Source organism: Corvus hawaiiensis, chromosome 4 (assembly GCF_020740725.1).
Source record: "Corvus hawaiiensis isolate bCorHaw1 chromosome 4, bCorHaw1.pri.cur, whole genome shotgun sequence".
Lineage (NCBI taxonomy): Eukaryota > Metazoa > Chordata > Aves > Passeriformes > Corvidae > Corvus > Corvus hawaiiensis.
In genome coordinates, this window is record NC_063216.1 from 1,270,675 (window position 1) to 1,292,061 (window position 21,387).

At 47.8% G+C, this 21,387-nt stretch overlaps 1 protein-coding gene across 1 annotated transcript in view; it reads right to left on the bottom strand.

Annotated features, from left to right (window-relative positions):
- Positions 1 to 21,387, bottom strand: part of CACNA2D4 (calcium voltage-gated channel auxiliary subunit alpha2delta 4) — a 121,603-nt gene that overhangs the window by 48,505 nt on the left and 51,711 nt on the right. Inside the window, exons 25-26 of the mRNA XM_048299970.1 lie at positions 20,045 to 20,172; positions 16,640 to 16,720 (exon numbers count right to left, since the gene is read on the bottom strand). Of these exons, the coding sequence (XP_048155927.1) occupies positions 16,640 to 16,720; positions 20,045 to 20,172 (209 nt within the window). The remainder of the gene's footprint in view (positions 1 to 16,639; positions 16,721 to 20,044; positions 20,173 to 21,387) is intronic.

Here is a 21,387-nt window from a genome sequence, read left to right on the forward strand (position 1 = left end):
GTCTGGCACGGAAGGCAGCAGAGCCCACAGGCACTCTCTTCACCATCACTGGGGTGTTCAGTGCCACCCACAGCTGCACCCGAGTGTGCCCACACACAGAGCCGTGCACACTGCCACTGTCATGTAGGGTGACCTCCCCCAACCAGATTTTAAAGCCCTCAGACTGCAGTGCCTCCTATTAGTCTTAGCTCATTCTGACCTGACAGGGAAAAAAAAAAGTGAGAGGGGGAAAAAAAAAAGAAAGGAACTCAACATAAGGACTCATTTTGTATCACTGGAAGTGGGATAAAATGCTGTCTCCAGGGGAGAGCGCACATTGCCATGGTAACCTGCTCTAACCCGTCACAGTGGGTATTCCTGGGCGCAGAAGATGACACCGGAGGTCGTGCATCCACAGTGCCTGTGGATGGTGTGATCCCTGCCATCAGGAAACAAGCTGGCAGCCAGCCCAGCTTTGCAGGGTGTTTCGCTAGCAACCTGTGTTCAGAGCCCTGCATGCTCTGCGGGTGGACCCTGCCAGGGCACATCACCTCTTCCACCTGCTCCATCTGAATCCCAGTGCCGTCTGACATCTCACAGCCCGCCTGCTCGCTGTGACTGGACCCCTGTGGAAGCAATGCACGCTGGCTCCTCACTCCTTCTGGTCCCAGGCAGGTGTTTGTACCGTCTCATGGGCACACGACATCATTAATCAAACCTAGAGTGGCAAAATCCCTCCTGGTCTACCCAGGGTCACCAGAGTAAAGGAGACAGGACGCTCTGGACTGTTTTAGCATGACTTCCCTTCAACACAGGGATGCATGGGACAGGGGAGGATGTTCTTCAGGGAAGCAGAAGACCAGGCTGCCACGGAGGAAGAACTGGGAGAAGCAGTCAGTCCACCCACCAGTGTGCGCACACACTTTCCCCCCGCTTCCAGCACACTGTTTGTGGGGAAGAGGAAGAGAAGGAGGGCGGCTGGTGAGACATGAGGAGGAAGGACTCTTCCCCCATGCACTGTACAGCCACTCCAACCATCCCATCTGCTCCAAGTGTAGCCCGCTCTGAAGGGCAGAACTGGTGCACTGCAGACTCCGTATGCGTGTTACTGCTGCTCCACATTCCCAGCAAGCCAGGACTAGACTCTGCCTGCTGGATCCAAACCTCTCCCCAACCTCCCTCTCAGGGGAACTTCTCCCTTTACCATACTGGACTCCGCAATCATACTTGAAATGGGACTTAAGTCAGAGCGGTATATTTATAGATCTATATTTTACTTGCATCAAATAATGGTGACATGTTGCACAAAACAAATGGGATCTATATATGTGTGTGTGTGTGTGTATGTGTGTGTGTGTGTGTGTGTGAGATAAGAGAGAGACTGTTTTTAAGGGAATAGACTGGAGGTGAAATGAATGGGAAGAAGGTAAGGGACAATGCAGGGGTTGAGGGTGTGAAATCCTCCTTTTCCTGCACCTTCCCTGTGACTTCCTCCTGCCCTGACCAATTTTTCTTTGTTGCTAATAATATTTTCTATATCCTGTGTTGTGGGGCTGCTGATGACCTTGCCCATCCTTTCCTTTTTTTGTTTTAATTTATACGGCAGAAAGTCTGGATTTATCTCAACCCTAGACAAGGGACTGCTATGTTTAGAAACCCACCCAGGAAAGGAGAAGACAGGAAAGGGGAGAACTGAGTGTTGCTGGGAAACACGAAGGCAGGCTATGAGGAGTCCACTGGAAAGCAAATACTCTGTTCAGCAGGATGAGGACCTGTCCTTTCACACGCAGAGCAGAGTAACAGGGTTCACTGGGAAGGGCCCTCTTCATGGCACTGTTTGCAAACAGGCTCTTTCTCCATTCCCCAGTGCCCCTGGAAATCAGGCTGCCCTGGTGTGACTGCGCTGCCCACGGGCCCTGTAGGGAACTGGGCAACCCGAGCGGGCAGAAACGAGTCTCTCCTACAGGATGCTCGCTACAGAATGAGACCCGGTGCTCCTTGTGTGCCCAGCTGACAGGTTCCTCTGCTGTGTGGGGACAGCAGCTCCTGTTGTCCCTGCAGGCACAGCTGGGCATGGGGGAAATCCCCCTGGATGCACCCTTTGCTGAGGCAGGTGCTCCAATGCCACATGCAGGAGCCTGCCCTCAGGAAAGGGTCTTCTGGGGCCGGCAGGTCCAACGCATGCCAGGGCGATGGAGGGCTGGCAGGGCCACCAGGAACGCCCCTCCTGCTCCCCCCGCTCCTCTTCCCCACACATCCACCTGTGGGACAGGCAGGCACATTCCTTGCAGGGAACAGATAGCACTTGTAATTCCTTTTTCTTTTTTGTTACCGTTTGAGGGAGAGCGACAAGATTTTCTAAAATGATTGAATGGAGGTTTCTTTGGCATGAGACAGACAATTTTTAAAGGTATATTATATTTCTGGCTTGTTGTTACAGAATAATAATAAAGAATGTATTTTCCTATGCTCCTTCTTGTTTAAATGAGATCTCTGATGGTAACATTCACTCTTTCCCTACCCACTGCAGAAGCAAATACCACAGGGATACAGCCAGCCAGAGGAGAAAGCCCCTCAATTCCCACAGATGGATCCTTGTCTGTACACAGTCTGAAGTTGGAGTGACCGTGCACACACACACACACAGTATCAGTGTAAGTCAGGACTCAACACACAGTCAGTCAAGGTGAGATCCTAGATCTAGAAACACACACACAGAATGCTCCAGGGACACAGCCAGCCAAGGGTGATTGTGTAACAAGGATAAGATACTGTGGCAATCAGCTCATTACATAAAAGTAGAAAGGGCCAAATTAATCCCTAGTGTAAGAACGCAGGAGCCAATGGAGTTATATTCAGGTCAAATTTGATTCCAAAAGCTTTTTTTTTTTTTTTTTTTTTTTTAAAATTAGAACATAATGTAACAAATAGGGAGCTATGGGTTCCTACATCTCCAGATTCCTGACCCTCTTGAGCAAGGTTATTTTGAAATGGATGGAAAATGCTGTCTAATCCTATTGCACCCCCAAGTACACAAGCTGTCACCCCTAGAGCTAAAAGAGTCTGTCCACCAGCTGTTCCCTGGCTAGGTCTATCACACACAGCTAAGAAGTTTAAATTCCCCACTTTGCCACTTTCAGTGCTAAGCATACACAACTCATCACATTCCCTTGCTGTAAGAATAAGCTCATCCTGACGCATGTGGAAACGCAAAAGATGTTAAACCCCACCACGAGCAAACCCTTGTGCCACCTTACTCACACTGTTATACTCGGCCACCCTGCTATGCTCAGTCTGATCTTCAGAGAGAAACCGGGAGCAGAACCCAGCTACTCTTAATCCGCTCACAGCTGAGACATCTGTTCTGCTCAAAAGGTATGTGCTGCAGGAGAATCACCATTATTGCTTAATAGCATGGTGTCTATGACACATAGTTTAATCTAATTTTGCCAGGTAGGTAGAGGAGTGCACACAGATACTACTCAGCAGTTCATATAATACCAGAAACACAGAGCAGAAAAAAAGCAAAGCCAACACACTCATCTGATGACTCTAGGCTTTTTCAGTTCATGAACCATCTGGGAGCAGGCTGCCATTTTCTGCAATTTGATTCATTATTTATTATTTTTATTACTATTTGATATTGATAAACATGTTTGTCCTGCTGACATACCTACTCATGCACACATATAACACCCTACATAACCATGTAATTCTGTATATATAACATGTAAAATACATAAAATAGGATTCCTCCTCAGTATCTCATCCATCAGAAGCCCACCATGCTGGCTTGAAGAGTGTTTGCTAGCACTGATTGGAAGCACAGGTCAGAGGGTCCGCTTCTATCCTCTGACCAGATAAATGCAAGTCCTAGCACGGGATTTCTGAGGACCAAAAAGACTTCCCTCCAAGAATAATGGGAAATACAACAAGCATTCACCAATGAATACAGTTACAGAATGACATGTGAGTAAATAAAGATTTCCTGCGTCATTTTGGGGTGCTCTCCACGTCTGTCGCAGCCCTGGAAACATGGGGACAAGGCAGCATCCTCACAGCTTTGCTCCCTTTAGGGAATGGGGGAAAAGCACCCAACAAGGGCCAGATCTGTCTTTCCCACAGTGATGCTGTGCTGCAGCCAGGCAGAGGCCATGTGCAGGGCACCTGGATCCAAGGAGAAAGCAAAGCGTGATGCTAATAATAACTCTGCCTCGCGTGGAGCTTCTGGGCCAGGACAACAACGTGCCGCTCTCTGCTCGGGGCTCCACGCAGAGATTTGCCCCTTCACATTTGCTTTTGCTGAGTCCTAACTTGGGAATAAACTTGTTTGTTAGCACAGCCGCAGGAAATCAACTGCAGGAGTGAGGAATGCAGGTATTTCATTTGAGGGAATACACACAGACGATACCCCGCGATATTCAACCAGCCCCGCGTAAAGCTCAAAGGGAAATATGCAGAGTAACAACAGTGCTTTGCATTTCTATAGTGCTTGCCTTTGGCAGCTCTCTGGGAGCTTGCAAACATTAATGAATTCACAGAGGCAGAGATTCAGAGAATATAAAGGCCAGAAGGGACTTTAGATCATCCAGTTTGACCTTCTGTGTATTGCACGCTACTTGGAAATTGTGTGGAAAAGAAGCACAAACATTATTTGAGGGTGGCAGAAAATGCCTTCCTGTGAAAGGCTTAAAGAGCTCAATCTGTTTAGCTTATGAAACAGAAATTAGAGAAGCTATGCTGTAGAAATACCAACCGTATTTACATGCAGCGAAGTCGAATCTTCCAGAAAGGCATCTACCTTTGATTAGAAAAACACTCAAGAAAGGGAAAAATACTGTTTCCCTCGGTATCTTATGACAATACCTATTCATGCTCATTGTTAGCATTCACGTTTACTAACTCATTTCAATCTGTTTGGTTTTTCTGTCACAGTTTCTGTTATTTTCTCCCCTAGATTAAAAAAATGAACCTTCAGTAACCAGCAGCTCTCTCTGTGGAGGCACTTTATACTCTAAATCAAATAATCTCTGTCTTCTTTTAGGTACAATAGGCAGATTGAGTTCATTAAGCCTTTCACTGAAAGCATTCCCTCACCTCTGAACAACACTGTAGCCTATTGTCACACTGCTTCCAGTTTTTTCTCCTCCTTTTAGAAGTATTTTCCACATTCACTACTGTCTGTGCTCTATATTGTAGACACTACATGACTTTTGCCACTTTTCTCTACTCCTTCTCACCAAAGAATGTCTCACAGCACACTCACTAGGCTGTGTGAATATTGTTCCTGCTTTAAAGATGGAGGCAAATGGAAATGCTAGGACAAAACCCTAACAAGTAATTTTGAGGGAGGCAGATTATGGGTAAGTGGTTCTGATCCTACTCATAACCACCTTTACAGTAGTACAAAATCAGTGCATTTTAAACATGAACCTCCAGATTTATGCAATTCTTGGCAAGAGAAAATCTAGCCCTTTATTTAAAAGGATGATCCCCTTCCAGCATTTTCCAATTTTTCATCCACTCATGGCCTCATATGGTTATTTTTCACATATTTTTCACTGGACATAAAAGTCTTGGATTCCCCAGTTATTCCTTCTCTTTCCCCTTATTTTCATCTTCTTGTGACTGATCATCCCCTTTTCAGAGAGTGCCTCTGACCAGCTGCTTCTCAGATTCTCCCTTCTCTGGTCTGCTCAACTGCTCAGCTGCCACAAAACACATCAGCCCCCACATCCCCATCTGCTTTTCAAGGGCTTGTTACCATAAGCAGGGGTTTTTCTACTCACTATTCTTTACTTTGCAAAACCCAATGCACTCAAGAGAAACCACCACAACATCAAAGGCTGAGAGAGGGGTTTAGGTCAGCCTTAGCTTCTTCCTGCCTCCCAGGTGCTGTGCTGGGACTCTCACCTGCATTAACAAACACCTTTTTATTCAGTCATGACTAAAATCCTGGAGTGTGTGAACTACAGGGTAAGAATGCCCAGCCTTGTACCCAAGGGGAACGCTGCAGTGAGTGGGAAGTTCCCTGAGTGTTCACCTTGCTTGCTGCTGGTTTTTGTACTGTGACATGGTGACACCCGGGACTTCAGCTGTTCCCTGGTGAAGGGATGACAGGCTAACAGAGTCTCAGCTCTTTCTATTCAAGGCACCACCACTTTCTTACACACTTTTCAAGCTCCAGCTTAAAGCCGTTGTCTTTATGCTCAGATTCTGGGTAAAGCTGCAGTACTCTAACAGACAGAATCCCACTTCTAGTTTTGCACGCTAAGTGTTTTGCTGGCCGGCCTATACTACACTATCTCCATACAACTGTGTGCTTCAGTTTAACCGTGTCCCCCAAGATGCATTTTTTGCAGCAATCCTATCTGCTCTGGCCTCGGCTGCATGTGGTTAAAGAAGCTGGGTGCTCCCAGGTTCCTCTCACAGAGTCAGACTTCCTTTTCCTCTCATCATCTGTCTGTCCAGTCTGCTCCTGTCTCAGCCTGTATTCCTTTGACCAAAACTGTAACACAGACTAGAGAGAGGTCTCACAGGGCTTTGGGTAGCAGCATCAATGTATTTTCCCACTGGGAACACCTCCCTGAGTACTAGCACGGCATTTGCTTTGTCCATAACTGCATCACACTGTGACTCACCATCATCCCACCACCACCTAATACAGAAGATCCCAGCATTTTTTTCCTGAGCTTTCTCAGGGTATGTCTACCATTAAGTCCATCCATCTGCCTTTCAGCAAGGTTCTCAGGACAGATCTTGGCAGATGACAATGGTTCCCTGAATTTTATGTGGGCATCAGGGAGCAAAACAGCTTATGCTGATGATCCACACTGAAGATCCTCACTGAGACTTGGCAAAATTGGCTCAACAGTTCCCAGAAGACAAAGACTGCCTCTAGTCCTGCTTGCTGTGCTCTCTGCCAGATCTCTCAGAGTTCCCAGCTTACAAAAGATTTCTATTATTAGTTGTCAAGCATATGACCTTGTCTGTCGTACTACTGAAATTCATTCTGTTTCTGGTACTCCTGCCAAGGTCAAATAAGGCTTTCTCTACAATATCCTGGTCCTTCCCTGTAGTAGCAATGCCTTCTAGTGTTGAATTATTAGGATACTCCCTCACTCTCCACAGCTATCCGAGTCAGGGTCTCAGTTTAATATTAGCTAATCCCATGGGTGACCACAGGGAGTGCAACAAGTAACCTTTTGCTAGACTTTAACAGGTGATCTTGCTGCTGCTCTCTTCCCAGATTGCCTTCTCCCTCCCTCCCTTTTACAACTCCTCTGCCTCCCTTGATCTTCTCCAGTCTAACTAATTGTTTTACAGAGATGAGACCTTTGAAATTTCTTTTGTTTTCCAGGAAACCAATCATCTGAAAGCTGTTGGCTTGGCCTGGTGTTATCCAGCCCTGATAAACTCATATAGCCTGACTTTCTTTTCCCCTAATTGCTTGGTAGTAATTATACTTTCCTTGAAGATCTCCTCTAAAGTTCTACAAACATTGCAGAGGTCACACTTAAAAGTCTGAGACTGACAAACTTATTTCTCATCCTTCTTTAGTCCTAACTGCTGAATTTTCACTTTTCCAGACTGCACAGAGTCACCACTGTGTGCAGAGCTGAAAAAAGCCCTTTGCTGTAAGTGTGTGTTTCCATGTGCCAGCTCTCCCAGGGCCAGAGAGCACCCAGGCCCAGCACTGGGAGTGCACTAATCAGCTTGAGCTGCTTAATCACAGTAGTCAGCTTGTTTCTTTCCCCAAGGGTGATATTTCTGTCCTTATCAATAACTTGGGCAGAGAGTCTTCTTTGGTTTTGGCTCAGACTATAGACTCCTTAATCCCAACTTCACTCTTATTGACCACAAGTGGCCCTAATTCTTCTTCTTTCTTTCTTTTTTTTTCTTTCCAAATAGCTGAAGAATATTATGCTGTTTGTTTTAACCTCCTTTGCAAGGTCTAACTCAGCTTGATATGTAAGCAATCCGCACTTTATCCTTACAATTCTGACCTCTAAGGGAGGGCAGGGCAGGGCAGGGCTAGGCAGCTTTCTTTGCTGTCTTTTTTCCATTCCACATAGCCTCTCTCTGCAGAGCCAGCTTAAGCAGTTGCTTGTCATGGCAGACAGATGGAGGGCAAGAGAATCAGGATCCTCACAGAAATGGGGGCTCTACACTGTCCCCAAAAGCTCAACTGCTCCCTCCCCACACTCCAGACTTTGCACAGCTGCCTGTGAAAGCAGTGCCAGGAGCCAGCAGCACAACACCCTCCACAGACTCAGGGCAGCAGTGTAGAGGGGCCATCTAACCAGAATTATCTGTGATCCTATCAGTGGGGTTTCTGTAACCCAGTGAGAGAAAGGAAGAGAAGTAAAAGGTCTTGTGACGCAAAAGGGATGGCAGTCAGAGTCCCATTACAAAGCCTTATGATGGGGGAGATTTGTGCTTTAGGTAACAGGTCGGGCAGGAGAAAAAGAATTTGGGCTGATTTTGGTGGTTAAAAGAATGTATCTTAGGAGGAGGCTGGAGCTGTACTCAGATCTGCTAAGTTTCTGTGGTTCTCACCCTGCAAAACTTGTCTGCTTCTGCCTTGGCTGAATTTAAGCTACACCATCATACAAGACATTTCCTATAACCTCCTCTGCTGTGACATTTAGCTCCTTCATCCTTACATCTACAGACAGTTCATGTGATCCTTTTCAGCATCTTCTCATGTGGCTTTGCTCCTCTGCTGAGCTGTAGGTGCTGATACAGCTCAGAACATCAGCTATACCTGGGCTAAGACTACAGACAAAGCACTTTACTCCATGCATTTTGGGTAAAAGACATGGGGCACTGTGGGGATAGGTGTGAGCAGGGTAATGAACTGGCCTTGCATTCACACAGAGATTTGGGTGGTGTCAGGGGTGTCAGTGCCGCTTGCCTGGCAGCCTGAGGATCTTCACACAGCTTCAAGTGGAAGGTCCTGCACCATTCATGACCCTTGCACTTTGTCAGTCCCCCTGAATACCCAGTGCTTATTGACAGCCCCTGCACACTGGGTAAAACTGCATGGCCACAGGGATCAATCCTGGACCTACCTGGAAAACACCACAGACAGGAATAGGTGCAAATTGCTCAGTGGTTCTGAGTGTCTGTGCACGTCTCCAGCGAGATGTGCAGACAGGGATCCCAGGATGTCACAGCACACCGCACAGGAGCTGTTTACATATGCAGATGCACACACATATGCACAAATCCCCTCACACATCGCTTATCTACACATCCTACGCACTCCCACGAGCACCTCTGTGCAGGGATACAGGGCCCTGCTGATGCTGGGTAGGCAGGAGTTAATGGAAGAGAGGCTGGGAAGGAAATTAAAAGCAAAAAGAAGTTGAAAGCCCAGCACATGATTCTTCTCCTATCACATCTGTGAATCCTGGAGCGCAAGAGTAATTGTCTGCAATGAGTCAGACCAAAAGGCACAAGGAAATGGTTGCTATGGCAACCCGTGCACTGCTCTAATTCGGCTCAGAATTAAAATGGTATCAAATAATTTGCAAGCAAAGGGAACATGGCAAAGGCGCTGGGTGCCAATCTAAAAAATCCAGCTATATGCAAGTCTCCCCTGAGTCAGTGTCAAGGGCTCCTTTTGCTTCAAGAGTGACAACCATGGCAATCAGAGGAGCTGTAGAGGCGGCGGTGATGGATAACCTTGGGTGAGCAGATTTCTGCTAGGCACAGGCAAGAATGGGGTCCTGGGCTGGAGCTCCAGCCTGGAACAGGCTCCGGGGCTGAGGATGTCCTGGAGAGATGCCTCACCAGACCCCAAATGGGAAAACTCTTTGCTCACAATTTTTTGTTTGGGTCCCATTGAGAAAATTCCCTGAGAGGGCTGGTGAGGGCAGGGCCTGGGCACAGGAACCTACCCACAGGGTCTGTGCTGGGTGAAGCACTGCCTGCATGGGCTGAGGACGGCAGGGCTCACCCCTTTATGCTTTTTCCCTGGTAAGTGGTGCAGTGTACATAGTCAGGCACTCAGCAGAGCCTACAAAGGAATATTTACTCTACAAAATTGGCTATTGTCTTCGATTTTTTCCCCAGACAAGGACGCATCCCAAGGCAATAGACAATGTCTGCACACACAGGGAGGAGGCATGGTCCCTGTGCTGAAGATCTTACAGCCTAAGCAGGCAGCACACACACCATGGAAGAAAAGGAATTTGCTAAGGTCCAGCCAGGGTGAGCAGAATGCTATGAAAGATGCCCCACGTGACTATTTTTAGCATTCTTTTGAGGTCAAAATAGACTTATTTGTCCCTCTTGTCCCCAGTTACTGTCTATGCATGGAGACATCTATATGGAGTTCTGCAGGCAGATGTTGCTCTCTCTGCCTGTTCACTGACCCAGCTGGAGGACAATCAGCTCTGAAAAGGGAACCATGTGGCCCCAGCACTGATGTCAAACCTTGACGAAAGGCAAAGTTTGTAAGACCAGAGCCAGTGCAAAATGATGCAACCACCTCCCTTTTGTCTGGCTCATAGAACAGCTTGTGTGGGCCCCAGAAACACCCCAAAAAGCAGCCTGTGTGCTTGCAGGTGTCCCCCAGGGCTCAGTGTGTAAGTAGAATGCAATGGGAGGCAGGCAGGCAGACTGGGTGGATGAAGGGTGCAAGAGACACTGCTTTTGGCACACCAATGGCCCCATGCCATGGGGATACTGGCTCAACCCTCAGGGCAGCCAAATGTGTACCCACTGCTAACAGCCCCCAGACAGATGTGCTGAGAGGTGGAGACAGCACAGCTGCTCTCAGCACTAAAACCAGCAGCATTTCTGTCTTACGAGTGCCCCTAACACTTTCTGTGACTCAGTTCCAGGGCACAGCCTGTTCAGATGTCTCTGATTTTGCTGGATCAAATGGATACGTGAGAAACTGCTCGAGCTAGCGGGATTGCCAGGAGGGGCTGGCACCAGGAAGAGACCAGACATAGCAGGTGATGGGCTGAAAATGAGTTGACTTCCTTCTTTTTATCCATCCTACCACTGCACGCTGGGGGGACCAGGATTTCCATAAAGGCACCTGGTGTTGCCTCAGGAGCTCACGGAAGTCTCTGCACTGAGACAACTTTGGCACAACCTTCAGCATGAAAAGAGGAACAGCATTCCTTGTGAATACTGCAGCACACATTCAAGAGATCAGCTACCCTCATATTTTGTATGGGTATCTTAATGCTGCTTTCCGAACCGGCCTAGTGAAATAATTTTAATTCTCCAGTTTATATGCAGCTATTTCCGTGGAAAAGGGGCTTATGCTATTAGAGCTTATTTCCGTGCATTTTAACAGCTTCTGCTGATGCTACTGGCACTTTCCAGAGAGAAGGTTGAAATGTTTTATCCATCCAAGCAACAAAACTGTAGGAATACAGAATTGTGTGCAGATTAGCTTGAAAAATGCCACAGCAACAGTCCTGCTGAAAAAGCCACCTGCACCTCCTGTTCCTGCTTGCTGGTAGCAGACAGCAGGTAGCCAAAATTGGAGACCAAGGAAGAGGAGAGACATCAAGCTGGCCAGGAATTGCTTTTCAAATGAAGAGCTTCCATCAGACTGATAGAGGCTGGATTCTAACCAGAGGTAAAATGGCAAAATTACTCCTCATTACCTGCTTTTCAGACTGATTGATTTCAAATTCTTTTGAAAAAAAAAAATCAAAATACATTTTTAAAATCTGCTCCTGCTGTGAGTACAGAGCTCTTGTAAAAATACTGGTCTTGATAGCTCAGTGCCCCAAAACTCTGTCTTCAAAACAGAGACAACATTTCTCTTCTCTGCCCCTGGTTTGAGTTTGCCTAGGGCTCTCCCCAAATCCATCTGCATGAATTGCTGGTGTCATGGGATAACGATTTCACTGTGGTCCAATAACTGCTGGTAAGAACAGCAACTTCCAATACAAACAGGGGAGAGAAGCGTTGTATAAAATAAACCCACACCTCCCATTTGGATTATTTTTATTGGGCACCATGTGCACGCCCCATCGTCTGTTTCCCACCCCTGACACATGACAACCATGGCAGGGAACCTCACCCTACCTGTCCCTGTGGGGACTGGCAGCCAGCTGACAGCCACGGAAGTTGAACAGCAAGAAGGTCAGGCAATGAAAGAGACGTCATCCGCAGCCCAAAGTGACAGCTGAACTCCTGCACAGATTCCAGCGGTTTCACTGGGGCTTTAAATCACTAAAGCTTCTGTCAGCAACTCCATGTGATTTCTGCCTTGCAGCCTGGGGATCAGAAAGCCCCAGGCTACTGACTCACGGGAGGGAGCAGATGACAGTGCTATCTGGGGCAGGACATGGCTTGGGGAGAATGCCATCAACATTCCTTATTTCTCATTTCCAACGCAGTTAGTGTGCGTGAAAGGTACTGGACTGACATCCCAGGAGAATAGCTGCCTTCTAATTAACTATAATTAATCATCCAGGCATTACTTAATGTTTGCACAGTGCTTTGAAGTGCCAAAGCACAATAAAGCAGGTAGATAATATTCATTCCAAGAAATGGGTATCGTCAAACCAGGGCTGCCTGTGTGGCTTCCCACCAAAGAGACCACACCAACTCAGCTCATACAAGTGGACCCTGCCTTGGCTCCACCATGTCCTCCAAGAAATCTGTGTGCACACTGAACCCCTTGTGCACCCCTTCCAGGCCCATGGGGAAAGGAGAGGGATGGATGAAAGGGGGGAGGCGAGGGCAGGGCAAAGGACAATGCTTTTCCCTCCTGAATTTGGCCACCTCTCCACCTGGAGCATGGAGGAGCATCTCTAATGGCAAGAGGTGCAGCTTGGACTTCCCCTCAAACCCATTATGGGATTTCCCACTGAGCTAAGACAGACTGAACCGGGAGGAAGGAGGCCCTTGGGCTTCCCCCTCCATCCCTTCTCTCAGCCCTCCAGACTGTAACTCTCTAATACCATCTGACTGCTCCCTCACTCCCTGACAGCAGCCAGGCCTTTGTCATCTTCCTGGACATTTGATTTCACCAGTTTGCCTTACTCTGCCCTGGCTGGGCACTGCCATTCATCTGCCAGAAGAAAAGGGGCCCAACACTCCCTGTCACTGACATTCTCCCCAAGGGGGCACCGGGGGTGCTCCCTCCCCATGAGCACGGCTGTAAATCCTGCAGCTTAATTTTTCACTGCATGCATAGTGAACATTTCAAAGTGCTTACAAATCCCCTCAAGCATCAAGTCAGACAAGTGACAGTGTTTGTAATGATCAGTGACAGAATGACAGGCCAGTTCATACCACTTGTTCTTTTAGAGGGGCACTTAAAAAGTCTCTGTTGTTCCCCTTTTACAGAACTGTGGCTGCATTTGTTCAGAAACTACAAGTCTACACAGATATTTGGCTTTCTGGGAACCAATGCTGGGTACCAAACTTCTGGTAGTATCATAACTCTAAATTACCATGGTATCATCCCACTGAGAGCTGATGCCATCAGAATAACAATAACACCAATCTGCATCCCATTCTGCTCTGATTGCCTCTTCTGTGCCTCCACGCTCCCTCCCCTTCCTTCACCTCTCTCCCATACCCAGGATGGTGTTGCAGCACTGCCCAGTGTAATTTCTGCTGCAGCCTCTGCTGTGGAATGAAGTTCCCTAGAATCAGGATCTAGCCACTCAGGAGGATGATATTACTGTGAGGAGAGATGAAGTGAGATCTATATCCTTACTCTCAAAGCTGACATCCTCAAGAAACAAACCAGTATTTCAATTGGCAGTGTGACCACTAGTTATTGCCCTTTTTTTAAATGACTGCTGGTATGAAAGATTCAGATGATGAACCTTTCACTACTGGAAACAGAGCAAATGGTAATACAGTACCTTTTTGCTCCCTGAACCCCCCCAAGCATGGTGTGAACTGACACCCAAGCCAGCACATGGGACATATCTCAGCAAACCCTTGCACTCCTGCTGAAGTCCTTGGAAGCTACAGCTGGGGACATGAGGAACTTTGGACACTTTGGGAGATGCTATTTGTCCTGATGCTGTTATTTAGCCCACCCATACCATGGATCAAAGATGGGTTGTTTTCATCAGAGCAAAGGAAACCAAGAATGAAGAACACCCACCATGTGTGGGAGCAGCAGAAGATGCTTATGGTCAGGCCACCTGAAGTACCTGCTAGTGACAGGGACCATGGTACCTTTAAGGAACAAAAGCAATTTAAAATTCATTTCTCTGTCTCAACTTCGTGGTTGCCAGTGAGAAAACTGGTTCTGCATCATTTCCTCAAATGACAGATTTTTTTCCTTATTGTTACTGTTTTAACACGATTTGTTTCCCTATCCTCTGCTGTTTCCTCCACCCTCTGCAGAGGATCCTGTCCCTTCACAGCATGTCCACAGACAGTATTCAGCATAACTGAGTGGGTGGAAATCTCCACAGGGGTTGTGAAAAGCACTGCTGACAGAAGAGAAATGGCTCTGTCAGGGGCAGATCCTCCTGGCACTTGTTCTTGCTCCAGTGCTTCCACTGAGAAGTTTCCTTCCTTGTATTTATGCTGAGTGCCAGATTGTCCTGGTTTCAGCTAGGCTAGAGTTAATTTCTTCTCAGTAGCTGTTAGAGTGCTGCGTTTTGAATTCATAATGAGAATGGTGTTGATAACACACTGATGTTTCGGGTTTTTGCTAAGTTGTGTTTATCCTAAGTCGAGGGCTTTTTTCCTTGTCTCATGCTCCGCCAGTGAGGAGGAGAACAAAGGAAACTGGGAGGGAGCATAGCTGGGACAGGTGACCTGAACTGACCAAAGGGACATTCTACACCACAGAACATCATGCCCAGTATATAAACTGGGGGGAGTTACCCAGAAGGGGGACCAGTCTGGGCTTGGGAAGAGGGGTCTGGCATGGGGCAGTGGGTGGTGAGCAATTGTATGGTGCATTGCTTGTTTTTCCCTTTTCATTATTATCATTCATTATCATTTACCATTGTTGTTGTTGTATTTTACTTTATTTTCAATTATTCAACTCTTCTTATCTCAAACTGCGAGTTTTACTTTGATTCTCCTCCCCGTTCCACCACGGTGGAGGGGTGAGAGGGAGGTTGGGTGAGCGGCTGTGTGGTGCTTAATTTCCAGCTGGGCTTAAACCACAACACAGATGAACTGCTTGTGCCTCTGCTCTAATCCACAGGTCAGGATGGCGAAGGAAAAAGATCATGAAAAACAAACTCCTTTAAAAAAAAAAAATGTTCTTTTCTCCTCTCAAATTAATGCTTAGAAAAATGCTTCAGTGCTGTACTGAGACCCTTGGTGCAGTTTCAGTGCTCTTTCATTTTCTGCTGGGTATAACAGTGTCGGGTGGTACCAATTTTGGGAGCAGTTTCTATCATCCAAGCACCTATTGATGTGAACTTTGCTGAAACTATCTCTGTTCACAGGTGTCTCTGGACAGACCTCATAATAATTTTCTCCCTTTGGGTATAACATAGTGAAATGTTCTACTTCATAACACCTATCCTTCAGCTTATAAGTACTTTCTCAATGCCCATGTGATAATTAAAGACTATCACTGTCAGCTAGAACTTAGTGAAATCCTGGAAATTAAGGAATGCTTCATCAGGTGAAGTTAAATTGCTACAGTTTTACTGGCTAGTAGCATTGAACAGCATTCATTGTATCCTACCCAACCTAGGCAAATGCAGTGGCAGACTCTGTGATCTGAAGGTATCTGCTGTATGGCCTTCTCTCTTCCCTATCCTATCTATAGGATACTCCTATAACAAAATTGTTCTTTGGTGTCTCTTATCAGTCATTCCTTCCACCATACAAAGTTCCATTAACACTGACCATTCTTTCACAAGAAGCTTTGCATCACAGCACATTTCTGGTGATAATTACTCCATTACCTGTTCCATCAACCTCTTCCTTTAGTCACTGCTTCCAGGAATAAAAAAATTTCCATGGAGCTGCATCTTCTCTTACCCCAATACTCCCATGCTGAGTGGTTAAATTGGGCATGGTGCCAGGGTTACTGATAGTGTTGATTTGTTTTGTTGAATGGCTGCTCTGTTTTGCTTCTGAGTTCAGTGTACTTCTGTAAAGGCTGAAGCAATTAATATAGAAAATGGCAAATCTTCAAAAGCTTTGGGGTTCTCTTGGAAACAATGTGCTGTATGAATTTTCCAAAAGAAGGTGCAGTCTAGTGAAGGTCTGCCAAAAAGGAGTTTAAAGCTCAGATACAACAATAAGTTTGGCAATCTGTAGATCTGAGTTGGAGATCTAGCAACATGCCCATTCCACCAGCAGAAGTTATTTTTCATTTGAGATAACAATGGAGACACATAAACATGATGCTGTTCCAAAGCCAAAAGCTTTTCTTGCAAAGTTTTAAACCTGCATGGACTTCCCAACCTACTCATGCTCCAGAGAAAGAGTCTCAATCCCCAATTCACCAGCACTGGAGATGGGAAGCTTCCATTCAAACAGCCTGTTTCCCTTTTGGAAGCCTGTCAGCCACTCAGTACCTGTTCCATTATTCTCTGTTTAGCCTAGTTTTCAATACCACAAGCTATTGTGGCTCCTGTCACTTCCTCTGAATGACAAGCTAACAGCTCTCAGCTCCCACTCTGAATGCAAGATGCAGCCATTTCATTCAAGATAAAAAGAGAAACCAGTGTCCTACCTGCAGCAATTCCCATCTTCCCATCCACAGACACAGACACAGCCGTGCTCACTGTCACCACTTTTGGCAGGCCACCTCCCTCTGTCAAGACACAAATACAGCAGGCTTGGTTAACTTACCCCCAAAAAGGAGTAAAATACAGCAGGAGAAGCTTGCCCACACATTTTCCCATCCAGGACAGTGTGTACATATGCCTCAACTCTGAAACACCCCAGAATTTGGACGGCTGCATCTTTCAAGACACATAAGCAGCCTAATGGACTATGAGTGGATTTTCTTTTTCTCTTCTCTCTGGCTCATGATACAAGTGGCATCCTCAGCATAAAGGAAGCACCCAAGGCTGGATGGGGCATTCGAGCAACCTGGTCTCATGGAAGACATGCCTGCCCATGGCAAGAGGTATGGAACTAAGTGACCTTTAAGGTCCCTTTCAGTCCCAAACGTTTCATGATTCTGGGATAAAATGTAAAGGATTGGCCTCCTCGATTTTGGGCATGTGGAGCTTCTCTTAGGCCTTCTCTTAGCTGTTCTGCTCAATGTGCCATCTGAACTCTGGAGACAGAGGAGAAGCAGGGCAGGTAATTCCAACACCACTTGCACAGTGAAGGCCAGGCTTATGTCTAACTCTTACCCAAGCCAGGCCAGCACTTCAAACTGCAGACACAGCACTTCCAGGTGCTTCCAGAGTGCACTCCATTTTAGGAACAAAGTCTTCTGGGACTTTGTTGCCTAAACTCTCTTATGCTCCAGGGTCTCCCAGTTCTCCTTGAGCTACTTCTGTAAGCATTCTGTAGGTCCTGTGACACATCTGCCAGCCCTGTGCAGACCTCTGAGCTCCCACAGGGCATTTAAAACCACATGGCTGGATAGGCTCAAGCAACTGAACCCCACCTCCCTTTGTCGGTGCAGTTGTTTCAGCCTGCAATTGTCCATGTGGCAGACTCCCTTTGTGTATTTTTTTAAAGTGATTAGATAGCTTCAGCTGGGGCACCTCTTTGGGAGCTGCCAGGGGACAGTCTGGAGGCCAGTCTGATGGATGTAGTCTGCACCTGCTTCCCTCCTCACGTGCTCTGCGGAAATCTCTTGCTTAGACAGATGGGTCAGGGATTCTTCCCTTCCCCACATCTCCAGCATTTGTTTCTGCTTTCCACGTCTGCCTTTATCATTCTAGGTGTGTCCAGAGCACAATTCAGCACCTACCACAGTTCAGCCTGCAAGCTCTGACTATTCTGGCTTTGTTTTTTGATCAAAGCCAGATTAACCTGCTCAAGTGTCTCAAAAGTGGTAAAACTCTTGCAAAACAAATACTCAGCTCACATCCCTTGGGCATGATCCTGCCTTTATGGTGAACCCCAAATGTCTTGTTCTAGGATGGGACAAAGAAGCAAAATACACACAGGCTTTCTAGAAAAAAAAAATCTGCCCAACACATGAAAAATCTGGGTTGTAAGAACAGTACTACTTGACATGCAGAGGCTTCCCTGCTGTCCTTTTATCTCTGAGACTTCTGGACACTGGAAGTAGGTGCTGTGCCTAAATGATCCTGATGACCTGCAGTCATTTTGCTGCTGGTCTCCTCCTCAACAGAGAGCTCTTGGGGGTTTTCCTTCTTAGATGATTAGAAGTCCATCTGCCATGAAAACCTCCTGAAACAGCAGGGGATTTGTGGAAAACATGAAAAGGGGACTTCAGCATCTGATAGAATTTAATAAGAAACTGGGTGGCCTATTTTGGCTAAAATGTGGGGCAGCCCTGCTTCATCAGATGTCGAGGAAGGCCCTGGACTGTGCTTTACAGTGAACCACTGTCTCAGAAGCACTGGGTAGTATTTCCTGATGCTTTCCAGGCATATTGTGTGATCCCATGGATCACAGTCTCTCTAAGCCCAACTGCTCATCCCTAAAGAGGCTAATAATCTCCCTTACAGTTTAGGGCATGAGGTCTTCAGGGCCAAGTGCTACTTCTTACAATGTGCCTGCAGGGTTTCCAGGTGAATGGGGTTCTGAACTTGATTGAAGCTTCTGACCCATGGCCATGTGAAACCAAGAACAGTGCCAGCTACTTGTCTTCTGGCTTCATCCCAAACTAGCTATGACTTCTAAGAAGGCCACAGCAAGCCACAACCTCGATGTTTAGCCAGCAATGACTACTGTGGCCTGGGTAATGGCTGCCCTGGGAAGTCCCACAGGGTGTCACTGCCTGGTTTTCCAACCAATGCTCTATTCCAAAGAGCAGATGCCATGGCTTGCAGGGGAGTAAAAGGTCCCTCCTGCCATCTCTCCACACCTGCCTTTTAAGTGAGATGTAAGAGTGCTGGGCAGAGAGAGGCTTTTGTAGGTTTCGAGTATTTTCTCTTTCCATTCCTTTCCCTTTCCATCCTGGTTCATCTCTTGCCTCCCAGGCTGGTTTTCTTCTCTTTGCTACTTGCTTTCCCACCCACCAGACTCCCACCACTGTGCCACAAAAAGCTTTAACAGCTACAGTGCCGAGCTCTGTGACAGAGGAGGAGAGCTAGGGGCCAGGGAGGAGCACAGAGGGGATTTCTGCCTTCTGTGGAGGAGTCTCACATGAGTATTTTGTTTTGCTTGTTTCTATTTAGGCTCTTCTGCTCTCTTCCAGCCTTTGAGAAGGTCCTGGCTGGCCCTGCATACTCACAGGAACCAACACCCTAAGCAAGAGATACTGAAAAGCCACTCCTTGCTTTCTTCTAGCGTTTGAACTTCTTTGCCAAGCAAGAGATGCCATATTCTAGTACTAGGATTGGAAGGATGCAGGGCACCAATGCTATGGAAAAGCCTTCCCCCTCCACCCTTTTCCTCCATCATCTTCCATAACAAACCCATCCTTTCCTGTCATGGAAAGCGGTGATGGAAAAAATGATACCCTCTAAACTTAGACTTCCTGACTGTTTGCTGGTCCCTCACCAGTGCCAGCTGTTACTGTCATCCAGCAGGGCTGATGTTGTTCCCTCCCAAGCCTGGCCACACCTATGTGTCTCATCCCTTCTGCAACACCTTTCCTGTTCCCTTGTCATGTTTCGTGTGTTTTCCAGCCCCGCAAAAACCTTGCGTTCCCCCAGCTCCTGCCTACCTAAACCTTTCCATCTACCCGAGCCCTGCATTTCCATTTCCATTTCCATCCTTCCCCTCCCCTGTAGCCCTGCATTTCTCATTCCTGACTGCCTTCCCCACACCTTGTAGCTTCATCTTTCCGCTGTGATTGGTATCGTGGCCATGACCTCTCTGTCCCTACGCTGGTGCGAAGGTAACGCCAAGAGGGCAGGTCTCAGCCCTTCCCAGCAGGCGGGAGGCAGCGATAAAGGGATCGGGATGGGCGTGCTGTGGGATGCAAGGTGTGAAAAGCTTTTTTCTCTTTCCCTCTGCTCTGTGTTCAGGCTGGCGTTACCTGAATCATCTTCTGAGACAATGCTGTAGATGAAGCTCCCGGGGGGATGCTCGGCCGCCCTGCGGTACCACAGAGGGAAGTGGTCCATGGTGAAGATACTTTCCTTGTTCTTCTGTGTCAGGAATTTCCTGCCGGGAGAAAACACGTTGCTCACGGTGCGGAGGAGCGGCAGCCCTCCTCGGGACAACGCAGTGGGACACCTGCGGCAGGGTGCACGGCCGGCATCTCATCGCCCGGGGCTTTCCCGTGGGCGAGGGCACACGGTGTCTCCCGGTGTCTCCCGGTTTTCCCCGGTGTCCCCTCGGGGCAGCGCCGGGCCCTCCCCGGCTCCTGAGGGGCGGCCGCTCCCGCCGCGCCTCCCGCGGCCGCCGCCAGGTGCCGCTGTTGGCCCGGCCGAGGCCCGCGGCGGCGGCCCCGGGGCGGGCGGTGGGGCCGGGCCGCCCGCGGGCTCTGAGGGCCGGGCCGGGCGGGAGGGGAACCGGGCAGGATGGGAGGGTTACCGGGCAGTATGGGAGGGTTACCGGGCAGCACACCCCGCGAGGAGCAGGGGCAGCGCCGGAGCGTGGATGAGGCGCGGCAGGTGTGAGCAGGTGGGCGAGGGAGGAGCAGGTGCGGCTGGCTTGTGGCCATTGCTCGCTGCAGGGGCTGGGGAGCGGGGGAGGCAAGGGGATTAGGCAGTCTCCTACAAAAACAAACAACCCACCCCAAACATAAGGTTATGCAACTGTGGGTAAATCCTCATCTCCTCGGGAGACTCTCTCTTTGAGCAGAGACCTCCTAGCAGCCTTCTAGTATCTGAAAGGGGCCTATTGGGAAGGTGGAGAGGGACTCTGTTAGGAACTGTAGTGACAGGACAAGGAGGAATGGGTACAAATTGAAAGAGGGGAAATTTAGGTAAGATACTGGGAGGAATTTTTTTACTGTGAGGGTGGTGAGGAAGCTGCAACAGGTTGCTGAAGTTGTGGATGCCCCAGCCCTGACAGTGTTCAAGACTGGATAAGTCCTTGAGCAACCCAGGCTAGTGGGAGGTGTCCCTCCCCATGGCAGAGTGGGTCGGGAACAGATGATCTTTAAAGTCCATTCCAACCCCTTAATAAATTCTATGATTCTGTGATTCCTAGAGATGCAGGGATTGAAGTGTTAGAGAAAAGGGGTCCTTCCAAAGGTAAGAGGATGTATTGTGGGGGCATGGCAAGACAGGCAGTGGGTGCTCAGGAGAGACCACATGAAAATCAGGTCATTTCCTTCCCTGGAGGTTCATACAGCTTGCCTGGCAAATCCCTTTGTTTTCAGGCTCTTGTTTTGCTGTATATTTTGACGTAATGATAATTCCTCATTTATGA